This window comes from Emydura macquarii, unplaced genomic scaffold (assembly GCF_026122565.2).
Source record: "Emydura macquarii macquarii isolate MOO-44397 ecotype Brisbane River unplaced genomic scaffold, CSIRO-AGI_Emac_v2 contig_2988, whole genome shotgun sequence".
In the NCBI taxonomy this organism is placed as follows: Eukaryota; Metazoa; Chordata; order Testudines; family Chelidae; genus Emydura; species Emydura macquarii.
Window position 1 is genome coordinate 5,235,746 of NW_027133125.1, and position 23,457 is coordinate 5,259,202.

At 61.1% G+C, this 23,457-nt stretch overlaps 1 protein-coding gene and 1 long non-coding RNA gene across 2 annotated transcripts in view; both read left to right on the forward strand.

The window, feature by feature from the left end:
* Positions 1–8,668: 8,668 nt before the first annotated feature.
* LOC137167802 (uncharacterized) lies at positions 8,669–12,209 on the forward strand. The gene is made up of 2 exons (XR_010924197.1): positions 8,669–8,728; positions 10,273–12,209. It is a non-coding gene; the product is annotated as an uncharacterized lncRNA (long non-coding RNA).
* Positions 12,210–21,078: 8,869 nt separating this feature from the next.
* WNT10A (Wnt family member 10A) overlaps positions 21,079–23,457 on the forward strand; it is a 30,551-nt gene continuing 28,172 nt past the window's right edge. Inside the window, exon 1 of the mRNA XM_067570056.1 lies at positions 21,079–21,213. Within this exon, the coding sequence (XP_067426157.1) occupies positions 21,152–21,213 (62 nt within the window). The 5' untranslated portion in view covers positions 21,079–21,151. The remainder of the gene's footprint in view (positions 21,214–23,457) is intronic.

Genomic DNA, 23,457 nt, shown 5'->3' on the forward strand with positions numbered 1-23,457 from the left:
GGAGCAAAGAGCCTGCAGCAGGTGGGGGGCTGAGTGAGGCAGCGGGAGTGCGTGTGCATCCGTGCGCCAGTGCAGCTGTGCGCCCGCGCGTGCAGCCGCACACCTGGGCATCTCTGGGCTTGTGCACGTGTGTGTGAACACGGGTGCACCCGTGCATGGGCGCTTGTGTGTCTGTGCAGCTTCTGACGGTGCACCTGCGTGCTTGTGCCTGGGTGTGCGCGCCTGCATACGGCAGGTGAGACGCTGCTCCAGGCCCCCCAGGCGGCCGGACAGCAGCCCCCTCGTCACCGCTGGCGGCGGGAGGCTGCAGGGGCCGTACCCCAGCTCCAAGATGCCCGGTGCCCTGCCTGGCTCCGGGGTTAAAGACTCAGCCCCAGGGAACAGCTGGTGGCACAAACGTCCCGGGCGGAGGGGGTGAGAACAGGAGCCCCAGGGGCAGCGTGTGGCCTGGGGCCGTCTCCCAGCACCCAGCCACTCACCAGGCGTCAGACTGGCAGGGGGGCAAAAGGCGGCGGTGCCCTTCCGAAACGAGACGCCGCCGCTGCTTCCGGTCGATGGCGCCAGCGTGAGGCCAGGACGGTGCCGTCGCGGGGCATGTGAGCTCCCGCCCGGCTGGGCGGCCTGGCGCTGTTCACACTTCGCCGAGCCAGTGCGCCCAGCTCGCCTCGGCGGGGGCTGCTCCTGGGGCGCACGGCGCTGGACACTGGCTCTTTTTTTGGAATGAAAGCCTAGAGGCCAGAGAACGAGGCCACCTTCTCCAAGAGGAGCTGGGCAGGTAGGTCTATGCAGCAAAAATTCCCACGGCAGAGACATTCCTAGCACCAGAGCGGGGAGCCCCCCGTGTGCCGGCCGCGTGAGAAGGCAGCCTGGGTTTAAATCCCACGCGGCCTGGTCGTCTTTCCTGGGTGTGTTTCATGGTCCTAGACTCTCTAGAATCCCTGGGCTTCTGGCCACCCGGGGAAAGATGTGAGAAGGCAGGGGAGGCACGTCCGAGCAACCCTACAATAACAAACCGGCGCGCAGAGCCTGTCTCTCATGTAGCCGCACGTTAATGAAGGAGGCAGGCGCTGGCCATCGGGCACGAGCAGCCCTGCAATAACAACCTCCTTCTGCCAGCGATGCCCGAGGGTGGCCCCGCGGCCAGGTGGGTGGCGGTGGAAGCCAAGGGGCCCCGTTGGCAGGATTCCCTGCTGGGAAAACGCGGGTGCCAGAGAACCCCATTCGCATGGGATCGCGGCGGTTCTGATGGGGAATCGGCCCCTGGCTGGCAAGGGTACGTCTACACAGCCGTGGGGAGGGCGCTGCCCAGCGCAGGGGGCCAGACGGTGTCAGCTCTGCCCGTGTGCGCGCTAAAAAGAGCAGCGTGGGGGGGGTGGGGGGGCAGTGCTGGCTTGTCCTCGGGCAGGAGAAGCCCAGAGTTTGTCCAGAACCAGCTCAGGCCTGGCACTGCCAATCAGCCAGCACCCGCATGCCCTGATTGCAAGGGGGTCGCAGGGGTGACAGCAGAGCGGGCTCGGGGTGGGGAGCAGCCAGCGGGTTAACCCTGGAGGCCTGGGGTTGGCCTGCAACCCCTCCCTCGTCGTTAGGGCCAGAACCTTTCAGGGGAGTTGCTCTCGGCCCGGCTTCCCACCCCCCTGGCTCTGCCGATGCCCCTTGATCCGACCCACAGCGGCTACCCCGCCTCCGAGCCCCTGCCCAGCTCTGCCGCTGCAGCCCCCTCTTCTGCCAGCCGTGGGGCGGAATGAGACGCTTTGGTGCGAACCCTTCGCTGGGACACGTGAATTGCCAGGGGCATTTCCTAGCCTGGGCCTGGGGGGCTGCAGAGAGCTGCGGGGCTGCCTGGCGGGCACACGCACACGCACCCTCCCCCCCCCGCCTGTGCACGCCCGAGACACACAGCAGCACACGCACACACGTCAGTCTGCACACACCCCCCTGCATACCAGCACACACCCAGAATCACACACACACATGGGGGGGGGCAAACAGCCACGCACACAGACCAGCACACGCACATACGTGTCAGTCTGCACACACCCCTTCCCCGACCACGCCAGCCCACACCCAGCATCGCATGCACACAGGTGCAAACGGCCATGTGCACACACACACGGGCTTGCATGCGCACACGCCGAGCACAGCCGTGCACAGCCACACGGGGCCGGCACACGCCCAGGCAGACACACGCTCACTCCCGCACATGTCGGTGCTGTCAGCGGCGAGCGGAGGGGCCGTGTGGCAGCGCCGTGTGTTCCCAGGGCCCCTCGGTCCCCCCCCCTTCCCCGAATGCTCCGAGGGGGCTCAGTGACGTGGCTCTGAGTCACGACCCGGGTGAGTAACAGCTGGGTCTGCACACACAGCCCTGGGTTAATTGCTCACCGCCCCATGAGTCAGCCACTGCCCCCCCCCATGCCCCAGCAGGCGTCTCAGGGGCCAGAGCTCAGTAATTCAGATCCAAGGGTCCCCCACAGCCCTGCCCGCTCCCCTCAGCCTGACCCTGCTATTCCCGCCCAGAGCTCCCTGCTACACAGCCCTCAGTCCCGACCTGCAGCCCCTGCTATGCCAGCCCCTCCCCTCTCCAGATGGGCCGGTGCCCCCCAGTTCTGACTCGCAGCCCGACCTGCCCTGGGCGCCTGCCAGCCCCACTGACGTCCCTCACTCAAATGTCCTCACGCTCCCTTTGCTACCCCCGGACAGAGCTGAGACTGGGAAATGGCAGGAACCGGAGATTTTCCACGCATTGAACTGTGCCGATTTCTTTAAACCGATGTGGTTAAAGCAGCAGGAGCCCCCCATGTAGACGCTCGGATTCCAGGCCAGGTGAATCCTGTCGCTGAGGCCCGGCCTGCACAGCGCTGCGCCGTGGGCTGGGCGACTGGTGCAGCTCCCAGCGTGTGGACGCTCTGACATGGCTCCAAGCCCGGTACCAGGGTAGGCTGGGCCCGCCCGAGCCCTGTTTATACCCGTCTCTCTGGGTCTACACCCAGAGCCGCACTGATTTGACTAAACTGGTTTAAAATCCAAGCTTCAGCTAAACCGGTGCAGTTCGGGGTGCAGCTGCCTGTCAATCACATTCACGCCCTGTGCTGCTCTCCGCACCCCCTGGGACTGGCCCAGGAGGCCCTGCAGCAGGGCGGGGGACAGCGAGATGTCAGGCAGCCGAGGCCCATGGATTTAAACCCTGGGGTCGCAAGTTCAATCCCTGCTGGAGTAGCCGTGTTAGTCTGACAGCCCCGCAGGTGGACGCGACTCCCAGGGTGACCTTTGCCCGGAGGTTGCACCCCGGAGCATGTTCCATGGCCAGAGATAGCCCAGGCGTGGCACTGACCCAGCGGCACTGATGGGCTTCCTCCTCGTTTACCCCAGCCTCGCGGAGGCTGAGATCTGGCCCATGGGGGGGGGCCCCGCTGCAGGTGAGGGTGGGGCCATTATGAGGGCAGAGGCAGTAGGAAGCCTAGAGGCTATAAAGAAAAAGTCCTTGAGTAGGTAGAGTTCCACAGAGCTGACAGATGTGGAGCCACCCCAGAGCCCCGTGGGTCTGGGCAACAGGGGAGAAAGAATGGGGGCGGAGGGAGAGGAAACTGACAGGCAGGGCCAGGAGTGACCCCTGGGATCAACTCATCTCATCTCATCTGATGCCCTGCCCGGCCCAGGTCGGAGGATTTCAGGCAGGGAGTCGGGTGCTCAGGCTACAGCTTGTCAGACCGCAGGAGGCAGAGACCCAGGAGCCCGAGGCCCCTGCATGGGCAGGGAATTGATGAGGTGGAGCAACCCACGGCAGAGGAAGGTGAACCCCCCCCGCGAGGTCCCTGCTCATCTGAGTGGGGTCAAATTCTTTCCCGATTCCAAATGCGGTGTTCGGCTAGACCAGCCACAGGCCCAGGATTCCCCACGCACTGGTTGTCCCGTCTCCAGCTGAAGCCAATCTCTGGGGCTGCAGAGGAAACCCGCCTCCTGCCCCCCGCTACACCAGAGCCACTGCACAGCCGGGGAGAAATTCCTTCCTAACCCCGCAGCTGAGTGCCTCCGGGCAGCGGCCGACCCTTCCGCCTTGCTCTGTCTCGCCTGGGCCCAGCCATTGTCTGAGATCCTCCGCCGGCCAGGCCACGGGCAGGAAGCCTGGACAGACGAACTGGGACTGTGCCGGCCGCCCCGGAGCTGGGGCCAGCTCTGTGCCCAGATTAACGCTCGTGGCCTCCCAGGACGGCTCCTTCCACCCGCAGCAAGACCGAGCCAGGACTCTGAGTTGCCTGGAGGCGCCGGTGGCCACCGACAACCCTGGGGGAGCGCAGCGTCCAGGCTCCTGGGGCGGCGTGGGGGGGAGTGGGGCGAGGGCCACCCAGCTGGGGGGACTCGGAGCCACAGACCCATCGCTGTGAAAGCCACAAGCAGCGGCAGGATTCTGGAAGGTTAAAACGTGGAGCCTCTGCCCCGTGCTTGTGGGCAGCCCTATGTAGCGAGGCCAGGGGCCTGGTCCCAAGAGCGACTTGCCTTTGGGGAGTCCCGGGGGATCCCCCAGGGTCCCAGAGATAACTGAGCTCTGGGATCCCACAGCCCATCTGCTCCTGAGTCAGGGCAGCCCACTCAGCTGCCCGACTCCCCTCCCCCAGTTCTGTGCAGCGGGATAAACACTACGGACTGTACCATAACAAACCAAAGCCACTTAGGGTTTCCTGGCTGCCACTTGGCCCCTCACTGTGGTCATGTGGCACTGGGAAGACAGCCTGGATCTCCCTGTTTCTAACTCTGACCCTGATCAGCTGAGCTAAAGGAGAATCTCCCTTAAGGTTTGCAGTACAGGGCCTATGACACACAATGGGGCAGTTCTGATTCCAACCAGCAAAGGGCAGAGGTGCACATAGACTCTAGCCAGTTCATTATGTTGGGCTCCCATGCTCCACAGTGGACGAGGGGGAGTCACTCGGCTTAGACCTTAAATGGGACCCAGTTCCGGCTGGCCCCTGGCACCAGGCCCTAATGTCAGTCACCCAATCAGGAACCAGAAGCAACACCACGTGTGTTAAATGCCCAATCAGACGCCAGAAACAGTAACGAGCCGCAAAGAGCAAAAGCGGCTCGTTTGCAAACAGCCCGTCAGTTGGCTGAAACGCACGTGCAGGGTCCTGCCCAGACCTCCGGGGGCTGCACCCCGTCCCCACGCCCACCCGCAGCGCTGCCGGCAGGGGGCCGTACCATGGCCCCAGGAGGAGGGCACGTGCCAGCTGAAATCCACATCTGGTGGTGGGTAACACAAGGCGCATTCATGGCACAAAAGGCTTGTATGAACGGTGAGGGCTTGAGGGCTGAAGGAAGCTTCCCAATGGAACGTGAGTGGTATGTGGGAACCCGCTGGAGGATAGCAACCTACTACTGCTGCTAGCTTTCAGAGCTACTCCTTTAGCTCAAGCTGTAGAGGCCTGTTCTTTGGACCCGAGGGCCGGGCACGCAGACCCCGCTGACGCTCCACAGTGGGATGGTTATAGAAGCAATCCTGGACCAGGTTGTGATCTCACACTAGCACAAAGCTGGAGTTACTTCAGGTTTACACCACTGTCACTGAGAGCCGTGTGTGGCTCTGTGAATCCGATACAGCCCACACTACGAAACCATCAACCTCATTTAACGGCTGTTAATTTGCACCTGCCCTCCTACAGGCATTGAGCTAGATACCCCCGGTCAGGGTGTGTGTGTCTGTGCATGTGTTCCCATCTTTGGCAGCGTGCTCTGTGTCTCAGTTCACATTGCGAAACCTCCAGTGACAAAAGAGGAGCTTCTCGGATTTTGATTTTAAAAAAGCCCCCAACAAACTACAACTTTAGTATCTTCATTGTGTTAACTGGAAAGAACCTGATTCTCCTTTCCTTGCCCAGCTCCAAACAGCTGGTTAGATTATTTTAATCTAACTTTCAAGAAAAAAAATTCCCCTTTGGCCTGAAACCAAAGATGGAACATTTTCAAAGAAAAGAAGGGAGGCTTTTTAGGAAAGTTAGGAGTAAATGAAAAGAGGGGCTGATACCGGGAAAGGAGTCTGAAAAGATCTAGATTATAATCTGTATTTAGAGAGGACACAGAAGACAGTAACTGGGGCTGCTGGAAGAATCCACTGGGAAAGGGTACAACAAAACAGAGGCTAGCAAGACCGGCCTTTTACCTTAAAGGGAAATTAAAGCCACCTAACAAAGAGGAAGAAATTAACAAACTGGAGGGGGCTCAGAGAAGAGCCATGGAAACGATCAGGGGCCTGGAGACTGAGTTAAGAAGGGAGATTTAACCCTGATTCAGCAAAGGATCCAGCAGGTGTTTAAAGATAGACGTGTGCTCAAGTACCTTGCCGAATCGGGGCCTAAAAGAGCAAAATCTGCCGGAGCTGGCGGCGTGCCGGCCAAGCGGCAAGTGGGCCCAGAGAGCAGATATCTGAGGAGCGTTAACAGCAAGGACGGTGGTGAATTATTTCGGGTGATGTGCAGTGGCTTAGCTAAGAACGACGAGAAGCATGAAATTGGCAAAGGGAAAACGTAGGTTGACCATCAGGGGAAATGGCTGGACAGTGAAATGCACGAGGCTGCGGCACCATCTCGCCTTGGGAAAGGGTGGGCGCCCTGCACGCGGGCCACTTGACACTCGACAGAGCAAAGCGCTAGAAAATGTGCAATGGGGGCTGACCCCGCACCGGCCCCTGGGGCTGGATTCTGACCGGCTGGCCTGTGGGGGGCAGTTTCCATCTCTAACCTTTAGGATCCTACAACCTCCAGTATCTGTCTGGAGCCCACGTTCAGTCTCTCTCCGGCCTGAGGGGCGATAGGTCCCTGGGATGAGCCTCCACTGCCACCGGCGCTTGCGACCCCGCTGGTCCCTCAGCCAGAGCGTTGGGTCTGGCTCACGCTGTATGGCTTCGATTAAAAGCCAAACTATTTCCCAAGCGCCGGGCAGAAATCTCCCGGCAGCCCAGCCCCCAGCAGCGCTGCAGCTGGACGCTACAACCGCAGCTAATCTCCCAGAATCCGGGCCTGGCCGGGTCCCAGTTGTCTTCCAGCTCCGACCCAAAGGGGGAGAGATCCTGCGAGCTGGGAAACTCTCCTTGGAATGCGTCGGAACGCGAGACCACAGAACCGGCCTGGCACCAGGCCACACTGAGTCACTGACTGGCCAGAGTCATAGCACGGAGGATGAGTCATTGCTGATGGACCCTCCCTGGCCCCCCCCCCAGGGTTGGGAGTTTGCTGGAGAAGCCCTGGTGCAAAGTTTTCCAGGTATTTCCTGTATGGGAATAATCACGCGACGGTTCTATGGCGTCTTTCCTAAGGATCCCGAAGCGCCCTGGAGATGGACAGATGACGTGCGCGCAGGAGTCGCTTCCCCCAGCGCTGAAATGCAGCCATCTCTGGGGGGGAGCATCTGTTTGACAGACACACAGCAATGCTTCAAAGTGTTCAGGGCAGGAACAGACACCTCATGGGAAATGTTCAGCCAGTAGAACTGAGATTTGGCCAGGGCCCCAGGGTTACAGCCCCCTGACTGGTGAAAAAGGCCCCGTCAGGGTACAGGGCAATCCCTCAGAGCTGAGCCGTCAGTTCACTGCCGCCTACTGAGTTACCGAGACCAAGTTTTCTTAGCCCTCTCCTAGCTACCCAATGACCAGGCCTGACCCTGCTGGGGTTAAAAGCGCTAAGATGCTCCCAGTTCAGTTTGAAGAGCCCCGGTGAGTAATAACTGCTCCATCCATTAACCCTACGTCACAAGCCCAGCTTCCACATGGAGTTAAAGCAAAATGTCAGTAAAGTACCCGGGCACATTTTGGTAAGAATTGAGTGTTAACCCGGGGGGTCCTGGCCACACTCCGTGTTCTGAATCCCATCGGGTGCCTGGAATCGGGCTGATTCCTTTGCATTCTTCACCTCCTGCCCTGCCCCGTTGGGTGAAGTTGCTGTGTGGCTGCCAATCAGCTGCCGCGTCCCACCCCAGAGGGGGCTGCATGCCCATGCTGGGCGAGGCGAGCCCGTAGTTTGTAGCGCTTGGGGGTGAAAGGTGCTATGGAAACGGAGGTTAACGTCGGCCAATCAGGACTCCCAGAAGAACCGTGCATGGCAATTGGCTGGTGACAAGGTCACATGATTGATAATCAGTACAAAAGCCAGATGGCTCAGTTACTTCTATTGCAGCAGCGCTCAGAGGCTCCGGGGTGCAGGGTGCTGCACGGCTGTGGAAAGCCGGCTCTTTCCTTGCCCTGAGCACCCCACAAACAGCTGGAGGTCAGAGTCCAGGGCCCGGGGCGAGGGCGGGGGAGTAACCCCCTTCAGTGAATGAACATAGCATCCTCCCCACCCCCGGCCCAGCGTGCCCTGTCTGCTCGGGGCCCACCCCGCTAGGCACACGCGTGCCATCCGCGGCGCAGGGGCTGTCTGGGATTTGGGGCCCTTACGTCCCTTTTTAAAATGCCAGGTTCTTTTTCCTTCTCGGAGAAGCACGTGCTCGAGAGGGGCAGGGGTCCCTCGGGGAAGCCCCTGACATGTCCTCAGCCCTTCTCCTCTCCTGCCAGGCCAGAATTGCAACTGGGAACTGACGCCAGGTGTCTGGTCTGGCTGGGCCGGCTGTAACCGCCTGGCCCCAGGGCTGACCTTTTCTCCTTGTAAATGACCTGGGCGGCTGCGTGGCCTGGTGGTTGGCACTTGGCCTGAAACACAGATACTGGGTCTTAGCTGAGCGGCCCCGGGGAAGGTGGAGACGTAAGGTGAGGTGCTGATTTTGGCTCCCTGGGCATTAATTCAGAGCGGCTGCCTTGGGGGTCTCTGGGATTGCTCCGGATTTACCAGGATCAGAGATCAGACGCCCGGGGAAAGGGGTACAGCGGGAAAACCACGGGGAGTAAGGGAAGACAGCCCCACACTCTATCCCAGACCCTCTTGTCAGGTACCGTTCCTGCCATGTGCCCCCTTTACCCCCGGGCATCTGTTCTCCTCTGCTGGCACTTCCAATCTAGGTCAGATGGATGCGGTTCATACCGCTTTGTCCATCACACCAGCTTTCCAACCCATGTGCCCCTGGGTGTGGGTCTCAGTGAGCATGACCCAGAGATTTCCCTGGGACCTGTCCCTTCTGCCGCAGGTTCTGAATACGACCCCTGCCAGAACATGAGTCAGGTCTCCTGGTTTTACTCCCAGCTCTGGGAGGGGAGTGGGGTCTAGTGGTTAGAGCGGGGGGGGGGGTGCTGGGAGCCAGGACTCCTGGGTTTTATCCCCAGCTCTGAGAGGAGGCGGGGTCTAGTGGTTAGAGCAGGGGACTTGGGGAGTCAGGGTTCTGTTTTTGACCCTGCCACTGACTCCCTGTGTGACCTTAGTCAAGTCCCTTCCCCTCCCAGTGCCTAATTCCCTTCTCTGTCTAACAAGGCCAATAATGGTCCGCTCCCACTAGCTCGTTCGTTTCCCAGGCAGGTGGTGCTGTGTGTGCAGGGAACGCTGTGTCAGGGAAGCTGCCGCTATGGAGGCCGTGCCCCCTCCCCTGGATCTTGCCCACATGCAGCGGGAGAGAAAGCGCTTCCAAGTTTCCACATCCCCATCCCCACAGTGAGAGCTGGTCCTCGACGAGGCCCGGCCTCTGATTCAATCATGCAGGGGCGAGAGATGGGCGCCCCAGGGCCGTGGCCTGGCTTGCTTAGCGGGTGCCGTGCAGCTGCCCACTAGGTTGGCTCCTGGGCAGAAGGCATCAGTCTCTGAAGCTGGAGGTGATGAATGAAAGCATCACCAGGGCCCCTATGTCTGAGGCCCCTACCCTAGCCAGTGAGTCCAGGACCCCCCGGGGCTGCATATGGGCTCGATGCCCTAGGACAGGCCCCCCCAGTGGGGTTAGCCAGTGCTTGGAGGCGTCCCACTGCCCCCAGGGTTAGCTGGCTCCAGGCATGGCTGGGCGGGTGGTCACAGAAATGTCCGGCTGGAACTGGGACTTTGAGAGGTCCTTCTGCGCTGAGGCAGGGCCACGTAGTCCTAGACCAGCCCTGGCTGGGCTTCTGCCAACCGGTTCTTAAAAACCTCCAGGGACAGGGACCCCACAACCTCCCCGGGAAGCTGGTTCCAGAGCTGAACGGCCCTGAGAGTTAGAGAGAGTTCCCCCAATATCTAATGTAAATCGCGGATTAAGCCCATTCCTGCTTGTCCTGTCTTCAGGGGACATGGAGAACTATCGGTCCCGGTCCTCTTTAGAGCAGCCCTTCACAGATCATGGAGCATTTCTGTTGCTCTCCTCCAGACTTGCTCCGATTTGTCCTCGTCTTTCCTGCAGTGGGCACCCAGACCTGGCCGCGGTGCTGCAGGGCAGAGCGGAGCGGGACAGTGACCTCCCGGGTCTGATGTACAACACGCCTCTTAATACACCCCAAAATGAGATCAACCTTTTCTGTGGACCCGTATTCAATCCGTGATCCCCGAGCCCCCTGCGTCCTTTTCAGCAGGACGGCTCCCTAGCCGCTGATTCCCCAGGGGGCACTTGGGTTTTCCTTCCACAGTGCAGCACTTGGCACTTAGCTGGAATTTCATCCGGCTGGATTCTGACCACGTCTCCAGTCAGTCGAGGTGGTTTTGAATTCTAACCCGGGCCCCCAGAGTACATGTGACCCCTCCCAGCCTGGGGTCATCTGCGCATTTTGTAAGCGTGTCCTCCACTCCACCATCCGAGTCATTCAGGAAAATATCGAATGTACCAGACCCAGCCTGACCCCCGCGGGACCCCCCTTGATACGCCCTCTGTGTCCAAAGCTGGATTGAAATCAGGATATATCATGTCTCCTGCTTCCCCCAGCCAGCAGACCAGTAACCCTGTCCAAGAGATGCTTCACGGGACAGCCCTGGAGACCAAGGCATCTCACGGTGGGTCCTAGCGATGGGAGGGCAGGTTGAGGAAGGGGGCTTAAAAACGCCAAGCCAGGGAACTTCTCTCCTGGCCAGCCCAGGCTGCCCCACAGCCCACGATCCAGCCATGGGTCCCAGAGCCCTGACGCGTCTGGCAGAGAGCGTCTTCCCCCAGCAGCTCTGTGGGCTGTTGCCCCTGGTGTCTGGCGTCGCTCCTGAGGAAGGCTGGCGAGGGTTCCTGGTGCCCAGTTGTCGGCGAAGCGCTCCGTCACCGCGATGCTACGGACCCCGCAGAGGAGAGGGTTGGCGCCTGAGCTGTACGTTCTTCCCTGGTTGCCCACAGCTTTTATAGCCACGTATTAAACTCTGGGCCAGGGCTGGTCCTGCCAGGAATAGGTGTCGGTGGGTGAGGAGGGGAGAAGCCGGCGCTGGGCGAATGAGGACCCACCAGAGCCCTCTTCAGGGTTTGGAGAGGCTCTCTCCGCATGGCCACGCTGCTCCTGAAGGATGCGTCTCCCGACGGATGTCGTTCTGCTCTGCCCCTGGAACCAGGCCCTCCGAAGATTCAGTCGAGTTTTGCGCAGGGACCCCAGCGGCTTCGGGCGCTTGCCCAGCCCAGCCAAAGCGTTTGAAGCTCCATCCGTCATTAGCTGCCATTCCCCCGCCCACGGGATCCGAGGAGGGCGGGCCGCTGGGAAGCGGTGAGAAACCTCCCCAGGAATGTGGGCTGGATGGAGAGCGGCGGGGCGGGAGAACCGGAGGAGATGCTCACTGATGTGGCCACCGAGGCTCTCCAAGGACACTGGGACGGGCTTGGGTGAGAAGCCTCCAAGGAGAATCTGGGCTGCTGATGGGTCTGGCGCGGGTGAGTCACTGGGGAACGCGCGGCACAGAAGCTAGAGATGAAACGGACCTGTCAGGTCGTGCAGTCCATCTCCAGGGACCGGGGCAGGGTTATTCTCCACCGCGCATCAACGAGGCCTCTGTCCAGTCTAGCTTTACATGTCCTGAGTGACGGGGCTCCCAGCCCTTCCCCTGAGTATGATTTCCTGGTCCAACACATCTCCCGGTCTGGAAATTTCCCTGCCAGTCAGCCCACCTCTTCTCTCCAGAGATACAACCCTGCTGTAACCCGGCACGCCTCCTCCGAAATAATTCTTCTCCCTGCTCGATGCTCATGTCGCCTGCCCCAGGGGAGCGTCGGTTTTTGTCCCCCTCTAGTGGCTAGGAGAATAAGAGGCTACTACAGCTGCCAGCCGGAGGAGCTATTCCCTTAGCTCACGCTGTCGATCGTGGGTTCAGTTCCCCCCCACCCCCTTGTTGTTTTGGTAACAATTATTTGCGGAGGTCGGGAGGAGAATTGCCTTGGCCGCAGCAGCAGGAAGAGCTGGGGGTAGATCATGGGAAGGAACCCAGGCGTCCTGTGCTCACCTGCCTCTGACAGCGACACCTGAGCTCGAGCTGGACCGTTTCCCTTTAAAGCACCAATGGAAAGTAGCCCAGCCTGAGCATCCCGGCCAATCAGGACTGCCCGGGGGGGGAGCCCGGGTCCTTGGCAGAGTGACAGGTGGTGAGTTTGCCCGAGTCACTGGGAGGCAAGGAGATGGGCCAGTGCATCCTTCCGCGGCGACGAAGGTCACTGCCAAAGGCCAGGCCACCCCAGGGTGCAGTCCCGCCCGGCAGGGCGAGTTAGACCGGGGAGCAAGGCTCTGCGGGGTGCCGGAACCACAGGCCCACTCAGAGGGGACGGGGCAGGCTGAGCGTCTGAAATGCTGCTCCCTGCGGGGTGGGAAGGGGCTCCCCTTTCCGGGCGGGGGAGCTCGACATGTAGGCGCGTCTCCTCAGCACCCACATGGCTGCCGTGGAGCCCAGCCAGGCCGCCCCTGCTTCGCTCGGCCGTGTCCGGTTGCACGCCTCCCAAGGGCTGGAGTTTCCGCCGCCTGCCTTTCCTTCACCCCCATCCTTTGGAGTCTTCGATCGGGACTGGGCCCCTCTCCGAAAGAGCCGCTCTTGCTCAGCCCCGAGCACCGGGCTGGATGCCGGCCTCTCGAGCAAGATTCTCCGGCAGGGGCTCAGACGAGGGGACCACAACGGTCCCTTCTGGTCTCTGAACAATCTAGCTCGGGCGTTTCTGAAGCGCCCGTCCCTGCCGTAGGCCGTGGCTGAGGTGCGAACGGCTTACCGCTTTGGGCAGAGATTGTTCTGCCGCCTGGGAGATCCCTTGGCGCTGGAAATTACTGCCTGCTCGTCAGCCATGTTCGCCAGCCGGGCTGGCAGGGCTCAATGCATGATCCTCCTTCCTGAGCCGCAGGTTCGGGTGGCTTCATTTGGCAGTGCTGGCGCTGCGGCTGGAGCAGGACGGGGTTAGAGAAAAGTAGCTCTGCGTTATCTGTTGTGCGCGCTGATTGCCAGCTGTCAGCGATCAATCACCGGTTGTCGGTTATCGGGTGCCGGTTATCGCCGCAGAAGCCCACCAGCGCTCAGGGAGTTCAGGCGCCCTCGGGGGTTTGTGGTTTCTCTGTTACACTGTTGTAACGTTCCCCCTTCTCCCACAATCTTCCTAAGAAACGTCGCCCAGGCCCCAGCGGATCCCAGACTCTGCAGCCAGTGGCGCGGTTAGCCCCAGGCTGACTCGCTGGGGAGCATCAGGGTTCGAAAGCACTTTCTGAATGGGAACGGCTCGGGAGCAGTGGGCTGCGGTGCTGAGCTCCTGCCTTTGGACTGGCTGGCGCTCACATGAAATCAGCATGTCACCCCCCCAGGGCAGGGGTCAGTGTCCTTACCTGCACACCCCCACCCTGGGAATCGCTCCCTGCCTGGGTCTGACGGCCCAGACGGCACGGTGCGCACAACGTTCCAGCTCCTAAAGGGGCCCGGTCAGGCTCTCGATCGATTTACCATTGCACACTCAACCCCCCGGGTCTAATTTGCACACACACAATTTCAGTGAGCGAGCGAATGCAAACACCCAGGATTCTCCGCACACCTGAGCACTCCCCCGGTTTGTAGGTGTTCACTGTGGTGATGGCACAGCCTGACGAGATGTGTATAACAACCCCACTGCTCCTCGGCGTGGGTCGTCTTCCCCTTCCGTGCTGCAGCTCAGACCTCGCCCACTTGAGCGGAAGGAGTAACTCAGCAGCAGTGGTAAGTTGTTATCCTCTAGTGGCGCAGCCACCAGAAGGGGATGCCAACATACACTTTGCCGTTGTACTACACATGCACTTGATCGATTCATCCGTTTGCAAACACAGCCCCGTGTCAGCTGCATCAATCCTGGGCGAGCCGGAACATCTTTAGCTGCCCAGGAGCATTTGACACGGAGAGGATTTTGAAAATCTCATTTGCTTTCCAGCCCAGTTGCTATTTCTTTCCTGCTGGTATTTTACGGGGCACCCCCGGCTCAGGGGAAAAGTTCCCTGGGGCAAAAGAGCAGCACGAGGCCCTGGCCTCCCATCTGCCCCCTTCACCCTCTGCATCTGTGCTAAACGCAACAAACGAGCCGGGTCCATTCCTATGCACGGGAGTAACAGCACCAACCCTGGCTAGCTCTGTCCAGGGGGATCTGGGGAGAAAGCCAGAGCCCCCCAGTTTAAGTCCGTTTGAAAGACACTGAGCTGGCGTTTGTAATGGTCTGCGATGGGGTGACGCCCTGACTCCCCCGCCCTGGACCAGGAGACGGAATTTTCTCTGGGGCTGGTCGAAGCCTGGGCAGTGACCTGCCCGGGAACTAAGGCTTCTCCCTAACCACCCGCTTCCCCTCCTGGGGCCAGAGGCATTTCTTTGACCCGGCCTGTTTGCTGTGGGTCGCAGGGGGGCGGCCTGGATGCAGGGTTTGGCATTCAACGGGCAGCCGACCGGGGCATGCCATAGCGGGCGTGCACACAGCCTCTTCTCTGCTACCTCAGCAGAGAGGCCGGTGGGGCAGGGTGAAGCCAACCCGGGGGGAAGCAGGCGCGGCTCCGCGGACGTCAGTGCTGTCACCCCAGGCCTGCGCTGGGCCCTGCAGGAACATTTGCTACAGTAACAGACGACGGGGTGTGCAAGCCGTGAATGAGGGGCAAAGGGGGCTGACCCCACAGAGCCCATTGGCTCGACGCAGGTGCTCAAAGTGACGCGGGTGCTGAAGGGTTTTTGCTAGAATGGGGCCTGGGGGAGGCGTTGGCCGTCCCCCCCAGCCCGCGCTGGCCAAGGGAGGCCGGGCGGTGTGGTCTGGAAGGAGGGCGCCCACCTCCCCCGGTGACAAGATGCTGGAAGAGAGCCGCCTCCTGGGTTGGTTTCCCGCAGCAGCAGGGGCAGGAGACCCCGGCACTTGGAAGCGATTCTGCCGTTAAGGGCTGGAGGAGGATGAACAGCGCCTCCCCTTCGCTTCGACTTTGGATTTACCGATGGGCAGGATCATCGCAAACAGGCAAACAGCTGCCTTGGCAAAGCTGCCCCCACCCCGCCATGTCCCGCAGACTCAGGTGGGAGCAATTACCTCCCTGGGGGGTGACGTGGGCCAGGGGAACATTGTCCTCCCGCTCCCCCCCCCCATGCAGACGCCACCCGCAAGCAGCACCCAGGGGGTTGCTGGCAAAGCGCCCCCACGACCTGGGAGCCAAAGTCTGACCCAGGGCCACGACCTGCGCAGGCCAGAAGAGGAAGGCGGCAGGGGCCCGGGCAGACCGGTCACTCTGAGACGGGGCAGCTTTCTCTGATGCACAGAGGGGAATCTGGCAGGGGACCACAGGAACGCTCCATGGGAGGGACCACCCGGCAGGGCTAATTTCTATGGGCGAGATCATTGTGTAAAGGGCCCCCTCACCCCCCGTGCAGTGGGAGTGGGGGGAATCAGTTGCCTCTGTGGTCCCCCCTGCCTCCATGTCCTGCACCTACTGAACGAGGGCCTAAGGCAGGAGAGTTAGGAGCATTGGGACATGCACATGGTTTTCCTCCCCACGCCACGCCGGCGGAAAAGTCTGCAGGGAGCGAAGGCCCCTCTAGGCTGGATTGACCCCCCTGTGTCCCCGCCACACCAGGGAATCCCTCCTGAGCCTCCTCAGGGGGCGATCCTGGGGGGCAGCGTGGCTCCAGGAAACCTGGGCAGAGCTGGGGGGTGCCCCGGAACGGACACGGGCCTCTGCCGAGGGGATCGGTGCCGAACGGCTGCCCCCATCTTACCCCGACCGCGGGACGGGTGAATTCCGCTCCTGAAGGGGCCACCGGGGCCTGCAAAACCTGCTCGGGCCCAGAGCAACTTTACGATCCATTTCCCAACGGAAACACACGTTGCTTCCCCATCGGAACAGGAACCGACACGTCAGTGGAGCTGGCTGCTGGCAGGCCTTTGGACGGGCATAGCCCCAGCCCGCCCGGGGGCAGAGCGCCATGCCGGGGGTTGAGCGCTGTGCTGTGCTGGGGGAAGAGCCCCGTGCCAGCGCCTTCCGCTGCACGGCTCTTTACACAACAAACCCCGCCAGGGCACAAGCGGGAACCGAGGCGGGTGTCAGGGAGCCGCACAGCATGGCGGCCGAGGGGGGTTAGGTTCCCTGGGCCCTTCCTCTCCAACCCGTCCCCACCAAGCGCACCGCGTCAGGGACCCCGAGAGAGCTCTGGGGCCCAACCCCCCCCCCAGCGACTCAGAACCATTGTCGGGGGACACCCAGGGCCCCCGCAGCTGGCGCTGGGAACTCCAGGGGGCCGGAGACGAGGGACTGGATCCTAGAGCCAGGCGTTTGCTGAGAGTGAAAACTAGGCCAGGCCCGGTTGTTCTCCTGGCCCCCAGTTACTGTGAGTGAGGGCCCGGGGGTGAGGGCCCGGCTGGCCCCGAGAGAGGAACAGGGCATGGAACTAGCCAAGATGCTGTGGGGAGAGGCCACACGGCACTCCTGTGACACGCAGACCTGTGCAGAAACCCAGCGAGGAGCCAGGGCACCCAGAGACACGCTGGGGGTCACTGGGACAGGGAGGCAGGTAGGTCCGCGTGTGCGATGGAAACACCCTCCTGACCCCTGAATCTGTATCACATGGAGCAGCTGGATCGCTGGGGGGAGCGAGTTTTGCGGCTGAGCTTACACGCCTGCCAGGAGAGCATCTGTCAAACATCTGTCTGAGTCACATGCACCGTCCCGCTCCTGAGGACTGGTGGGGTCGTGTCACTAGTGAGTGGTGAGCCTGCACGTAACCAGCAGGTACTCGGGAAAGAAGCTGACCGATCCCCGACCGGTGGCAGTAGCAGGAACGAGGATTTGGCTGGAAGAGGCGTCATTATTCACGATTCCCCGGTTTAAAATGTGTGAGTCGTCCTGTCAGGGAGCAGGAAGGAGCCCCCGTGACGGTCTGCAGTGGTCCAGGACTCCAGCCAGTCAGTCGGGAAGCAGAAACAATCGGCCGTTCACAAACCACCGAGACAATTAACATTATTCCATATGGGAGAGGAAGAAACTCCAGGGCCAGGCCCGATTCCACCGGGGCAATGCTGGCCGCCGGGCTGCTTCGTACCCAGCTCACAGGCGGCCCAGTTTCCCCCCTGTCCTGGGGTGTGAAGATGCAATGCCTGGGGCTGCTACACAGGGACCATGATCACCGAGGGGGGCCAGCTGGGACCAGGGTGAATGCAGGGTGCATGCAGAGGGGAGAGTCTGTGCCCCAAAGCCAGAAGCTGCTCAAGACAATCTGCCACCCTAGACAAACCTTTGGTGTCTACCTGCCCCCTTGGCCTCTGTAAGAGTTGGCAGCAGACCCCCAGCACCTGCCTCCGCACCTCTGAACCTAGTTAGCTAGTTGGGATGGAGGCTGACAGGGCCAGCCCCGGTCCGGGGCTGCGGAGGTCGCTGGGTCCGTAGGCTGGGAGTGGTGTGACGCCAGGGCAGGCGCAGCTGGGCCAGGCCAGGATGAAAGGCCCCCAATTGCGGCCTCTGCCCTAGGTCCTGCAAATGGCCGAGAGGGGGGTCCCTGGGCGGGTGATGCCCCCAGCCGGGGCCGCCTTTCCCAGTGGCCCTTTCTGGGCGGGCTGGCACCAGCTGCCCGGGGTTCGAGAGGAGAGTGGGACTCAGCGCCTCTCTTGGATCTGCTCAGCTCAGCCACGATGGCAGCTGGGCGCTAGCAGGGGGCAAAGCCACCTGGGCTGGAGTTGCAGATCCCCTTCGCACAGGGACTGGTGGGCTCCTTCCCACGGGATGGGAGGCGGGGTCTGCAGCCTGCCTAGGGGCCACTTCCGGCTTTTCAGAGCCCCAGCCAGTGGCTGCCCCTTGCTCTGGGCAGCTCCGCCAGCCTCATTCCCCATGGAAGGAACCAGGATGGGTCCACACTCCCAGGAATCTGCTGCCCATGGCTAGAGCAGGCTCCGTCTGAAGAGTTTACCATGCAAACAGGCAAAGGGCAGATTATTGCCTCCATTTCACAGCTGCAGAACTGAGGCCCAACGGGGCAAAGAGACTGGCCCAGGCTCACACAGGGAGTCAGTGGCAGAGCTACGGATTAAACCCGGACCTCCTGCGTCCCAGCCCAGTGCACTAACCCCCAGGCCAGCCTTCCTTCCAACGGCGGTGGCTCCTGTGACTATTTTGGAGCACTGATCTCCCTAGATAAGGATGTTTCTCTCCCCACAGCCAGTTACAAGGCTCTGAAAGGTCCCGCCAGGCCCGCAGAGACTTGGCACGAACACAGCCTCCCGGTTCATCTCTCACGCGCGGGCATCGTTTGTGGCAGGCCAGCTCGCCCCGGCGGGACGTGTGCAGCATGGGCTCCGGCAGGAACAGAGCCAGGTGGTCACAGCCGGCTCCCTGGGGGAGCAACAGCTCCCCACTGCAACAAAATGCAAATCTTCTTCTGAGTCAAAAAGGCGAAGTCCGTGGCTGCCATGGGGCACCACATTCAAACAGCCGGTCTCACGCCTGCGGCTGCTACGTTTACAGAGCCCACAATTACTGGGACCGAGGAATAAGGGACGCTTAGTCAGAGGTAAACAGTGGATCCTGGGCCCCACGGCTCCCCAGCCATCACAACCCCACCACGTGCCTGAGCCCCCTCCGCCCACCCCAGCACTGCTGCCGGAGCCTCAATGCCAAGGGCTGCACCTTTCCACGCAGAGCACAACAGAGCCGAGGTGATTGAGAGGGAGTCGTGTACGAGGGGCCAGTAAAATCAGCTTCCTTCATCTCCCATACACGCCCTCCCACGGCCAACACGCGGCCAAGCCATCACCTCCCACCTCTGTATCCACCCGCACAGCCTAGGGGACTTATACACCCGATCTCCCCCTGACACACACACACGTCCCCTGTTCGTGCACACACCCTCCCCCCCACGCACTCACACAGCCAGGCCCATCCCTCTCAAATCCAGGAGCACCCGCAGACACACTCAGATCCTCCATCCACATACGCACCTTCCATCCAAGCACTCCCCGCCACGTCCCCCTGCCCGCCACAGAGCCACTCACCCCCCCATCCATGCACACTCACACGCCACCCACACCCCCGTGTACCCATGTGTGCACAATCCGCTAGATCCACTCACACATCCACGCACACCCCTGTGTATCCACGCACACACATACGATCCAGGCACAACCCTAGATATCCATGCACACCCCTTTATATCTGCGCATGCACACATCCACACACACCCCTCTATGTCCTCGCACACACGCATCCATGCACACCTCTATATATCCATGCACACACACACACACACACACACACACACACATCCTCGCACACACACACACCCCTCTATATCCTCGCACACACACACACACACATCCACACACACCCCTCTATGTCCTCGCACACACGCATCCATGCACACCTCTATATATCCATGCACACACACACACACACACACACATCCACACACACCCCTCTATGTCCTCGCACACACACATCCATGCACATCCACACACACCCCTCTATGTCCTCGCACACACGCATCCATGCACACCTCTATATATCCATGCACACACACACACACACATCCACACACACCCCTCTATGTCCTCGCACACACACATCCATGCACACCTCTATATATCCATGCACACACACACACACACACACACACACACACACACATCGCACACACACACACCCCTCTATGTCCCCCCCCCCCCCACACACACACACACACACACACACACACACACACACACACACACACACACACACACACACATCCCTGCACACCCCTATATATCCACGCACACACACACATCCTTGCACACTCCTTTATACCCACGCACGCACACACACATCCATGCACACCCCTATATATCCACACACACACGCGCGCGCGCACACACGGATACACACTCACTCCCATGCACGAACACCTCTCCATCGCCCTCCCCCGTCCCGCCCCGCCCCGCCCCGCCCCGGCAGGCAGGCGGTGTGTGGCACGCTCCCTCCCCGCCCCGCCTGCCCCGCTGCGGCTGCCACCCTCTGCCCCCGTCCTTCCCCTGCGGGCTCCTGTCTGGACGTGTCGGGACTCGGGCTCCGGGCGCTGAGGAACGCGGCGTGGCGGCGCGATCCCAGGCGGAGCAGCCGCTGCGAACCCCGGACGCGCTGCGAGCCCGGCTGGGACCCTGCCCGCGCCAGGGGACGGCCGCGCCCGTGGGGCCAGGGAGGCGCTGAGCCGGAGGCAGCTGGGGGGGCCAGAGAGGCAGCAGGGGCTCCACGTGCGCCTACGGGATCCGGGGGAGCCTGCTCGCCCCCCCTACAAGGAGAGACGCTCCCCCACCCGGGTGCGCTCAGCCGGGACCGGGGCGCACAGGAGCGGAGCGGGGCGCCCAGCCCGAGGCGCACGGGGCTGTGAGCCAAGCGGGAAGCCAAGCGGTGGCCGGGCAGTGGGGGCGGCCTGCCCTCTCCTCCTCCTTCTGCCGGGAGCCTGCAGCTAGCCCCCCCCCCCACTGGAGACTTGGATGGGGGGCGGAGGGGAAGGACCTGTCCACATGGAGCTGAAGGGAGTTCAGCCTGAACTGAGAGCGGCTCTTCCCCCTCCAGGCAACCAGCAGCTCCTGGGAACTTGGCTGCCCTGGTAGAGGAGCAGGCAGCCCTGCCTGGCCCATGTCCTTGGGGCTGGCTTGAGAGGCCGGGGGCTGGGTGGGTTAGGAGCTGCCTGCGTGGAGGATGGCCCCATCCTGCTGGGGCCGTCAACCCACCACCCCAGGCGGGGGCTCCCTGAGGTCCTGAAGCGTGGAGGAAAGTGCAAGGAGCAGCGAGGAGAGACGAGAAACAGCAGCACCCAGGGAAAGGACAACACGACCCCAACAACCAGCCCAAGCCGGGCCCAGGCCGCCAACCCGCCCCCCCCCCAGAGCCAGCGGGGACAAGATGGGAACGGCCCTACTGCCTGGCGTCTGCCCCCTGCTTCTCCTCTGCCTCTGGGGGCCAAGGTAAGAGCGTTCCTGCTGCGCCCGGTTCTGCTCCCAGCCAGCCAGGGCACTTCTTACACTCGCCTCTTTTTAGGGCCTCTAAACCCCAGTCGTCTGGGCTGGCCAACAGCCCCTCACCATCGAGCCTGTGCTGAAGGGAGATTCGTTCCACACCCACACGGCAGCCCCTGACAGGGCCCGGGGGGAGGAGATGTCACCTTTGAGCCGTTGTATAATTACAACTCTCTGTGCCTCTCAGGAATGCAGCATTTAACCCGATTTGTCTCTGTTCTATGACTGATTCATAAGGATTATTTCCCCAGCATGTTAAACTGCCCCCCCACCCAATAATCTGGGTTGGGGCTGATCTTTTCCCTTCGTACAGATCTTGTTCATCATGTCGAAATTCTCCCCACGGGGCACTTGCTTTTCCCCGCCAGTGACAGCAAAGCGGCCTGTGCTCCACATTGCTTTCTGGGTAATGCTGGGCCAGCCGGGGTTCCCCTCACCTCCACCATGGCGTAAATCAGGAGCAACTTCACCAAAGTTGCCCCGTCTGGAACGCCGGTGTAAGTGAGGGCAGGATCCAGCCTCCCCCGGCTGTGCTCTCCGGCGCTCCCGGGCCCATCTCGACTACAGAGCAGACGCCTTGAAGGGTGAATTATCCGTCTGAGACTTGGGGAGCAGAGGCCAGTGTCTTCTGATCCAGCTCCCTTCGGGCAGGGCTTGCCACAGCTCTGGGGTAGAGCCGAGCACCTCTGCCTTTCAGAGGGTCGGCCACGCACAGTCACGTCCTCTCCTGCTGTAGCGTATGGAGAAAATAAGCTACCTTCACCTACTTGTGTCTAAAGGTCGGGTCCTGCCACACAACCAGGCCAGGCTGTCTAATTCGCGCCGCTTGCCCAGCTGAAAATGACCAACAGTTCGGGGTTAAGGAGGGAGTTTTGTCTAAACATGGGACTGGGAGCCAGGACTCCTCGATTCTCCCTGCTCTGTCACGACCTTGCTGTCTGATGGTGGCCAGGTTGTTTCCCAGGGTCGGGTCTAGGGTCCCATGACTGGGGGGAGGTGGGTATTTTGCGGGCTCAGCCGTCCCTATTTAAAAAACAACCTTCCAGGAGTCCAGGGGCTAGGTAGACCCCTGGAGAATCTTGGATCTACAAGCTCAAACCAGTGAATTTGGCTACCCTGTCGGTATTTTGCTGTGATTTATAAAGGATGAAGGCCAAAATCCATCCTTCTGACCAGAATTTGGGTCCCCTTGAAGATGGTTTGGGGCAGATCTGCCTTTCCCCAGCTCCACCAAGGGGACTGTGACTTGTTACCCAGCTGTGTGGGGGGTCTGGGTGAGGCGCGTTTGCTACAAACGAGCAGCAATGGGGATCCCCGCTTTGAGACCTGCCGATGGAAGCAGCAGCTAGAAGCTGGGTGTTGCTGGTATTAAAGGCAACCCTCAGGCTCAGTCCATGTGTCGAGAGTTCGGTGGGTATCTCTGCACCCCTGGCGGGTCGGGACCTTCTCCCTCCATGCTGCATTCAGCAGGGGAATGGGGAGTTCTGGGGCCACACCAGCTGGGATGCCAGGAGGGAGTCAGGGAGCGGTTATGCATCCAGCAAGGAAGCAGCCCTGACGACCGCTCACAAAGGACGGGGCACATGAGGCCAGACCAGGAGAACCAAGCTCTTTTGATCTTTAGGTTTCTAATTTTCCTTTAATCCCAGATCTGAGGGAAAGCGTGGCTGGGGGTGGGGCCCCGGGTTTGTTTTCAAGCACCTGAGAGACTCTGAGGTTCCCCATTTGCTTGCATGACCCGCCCCTCCCCCCTTTCCGCACCATGGGCCACTCCAGGCATCTTCCTTTGATCTCACCTGAGTCCCCCTGGGCCAGCTGCAAAACTTCCGTGTGGCGGTCAGAGAAGGGTTAAACTCCCCAGTCTTTTCCTCCGCTTGCTGGTTCCCTTTTTGTGGTTCCAGTTCGTGCTTCTGGGCTGGGGTTTGTTTTGGTTTTTTCCTTCTTCCCCTTCAAATATAATGTGTTGATGTTGGAACGTGTCTGAATTAAAGCAGCAGCCGCAGCCTGTGACCTGCGGGCCTTTCACCGTGAAATCATGTTTAAACCCACTTAGTCCCGTGGTGAGGGGGGATGAGGGAGGCCAAGGCAGAGGGGATCAGAGAAGAGGATGGCGGGGGCTGCATATCACGAATAATCTCCCCCGCCCTGCTCCATCTCCTGCACCATTAGATTGGGAGGGGCGTGAAAGGATGA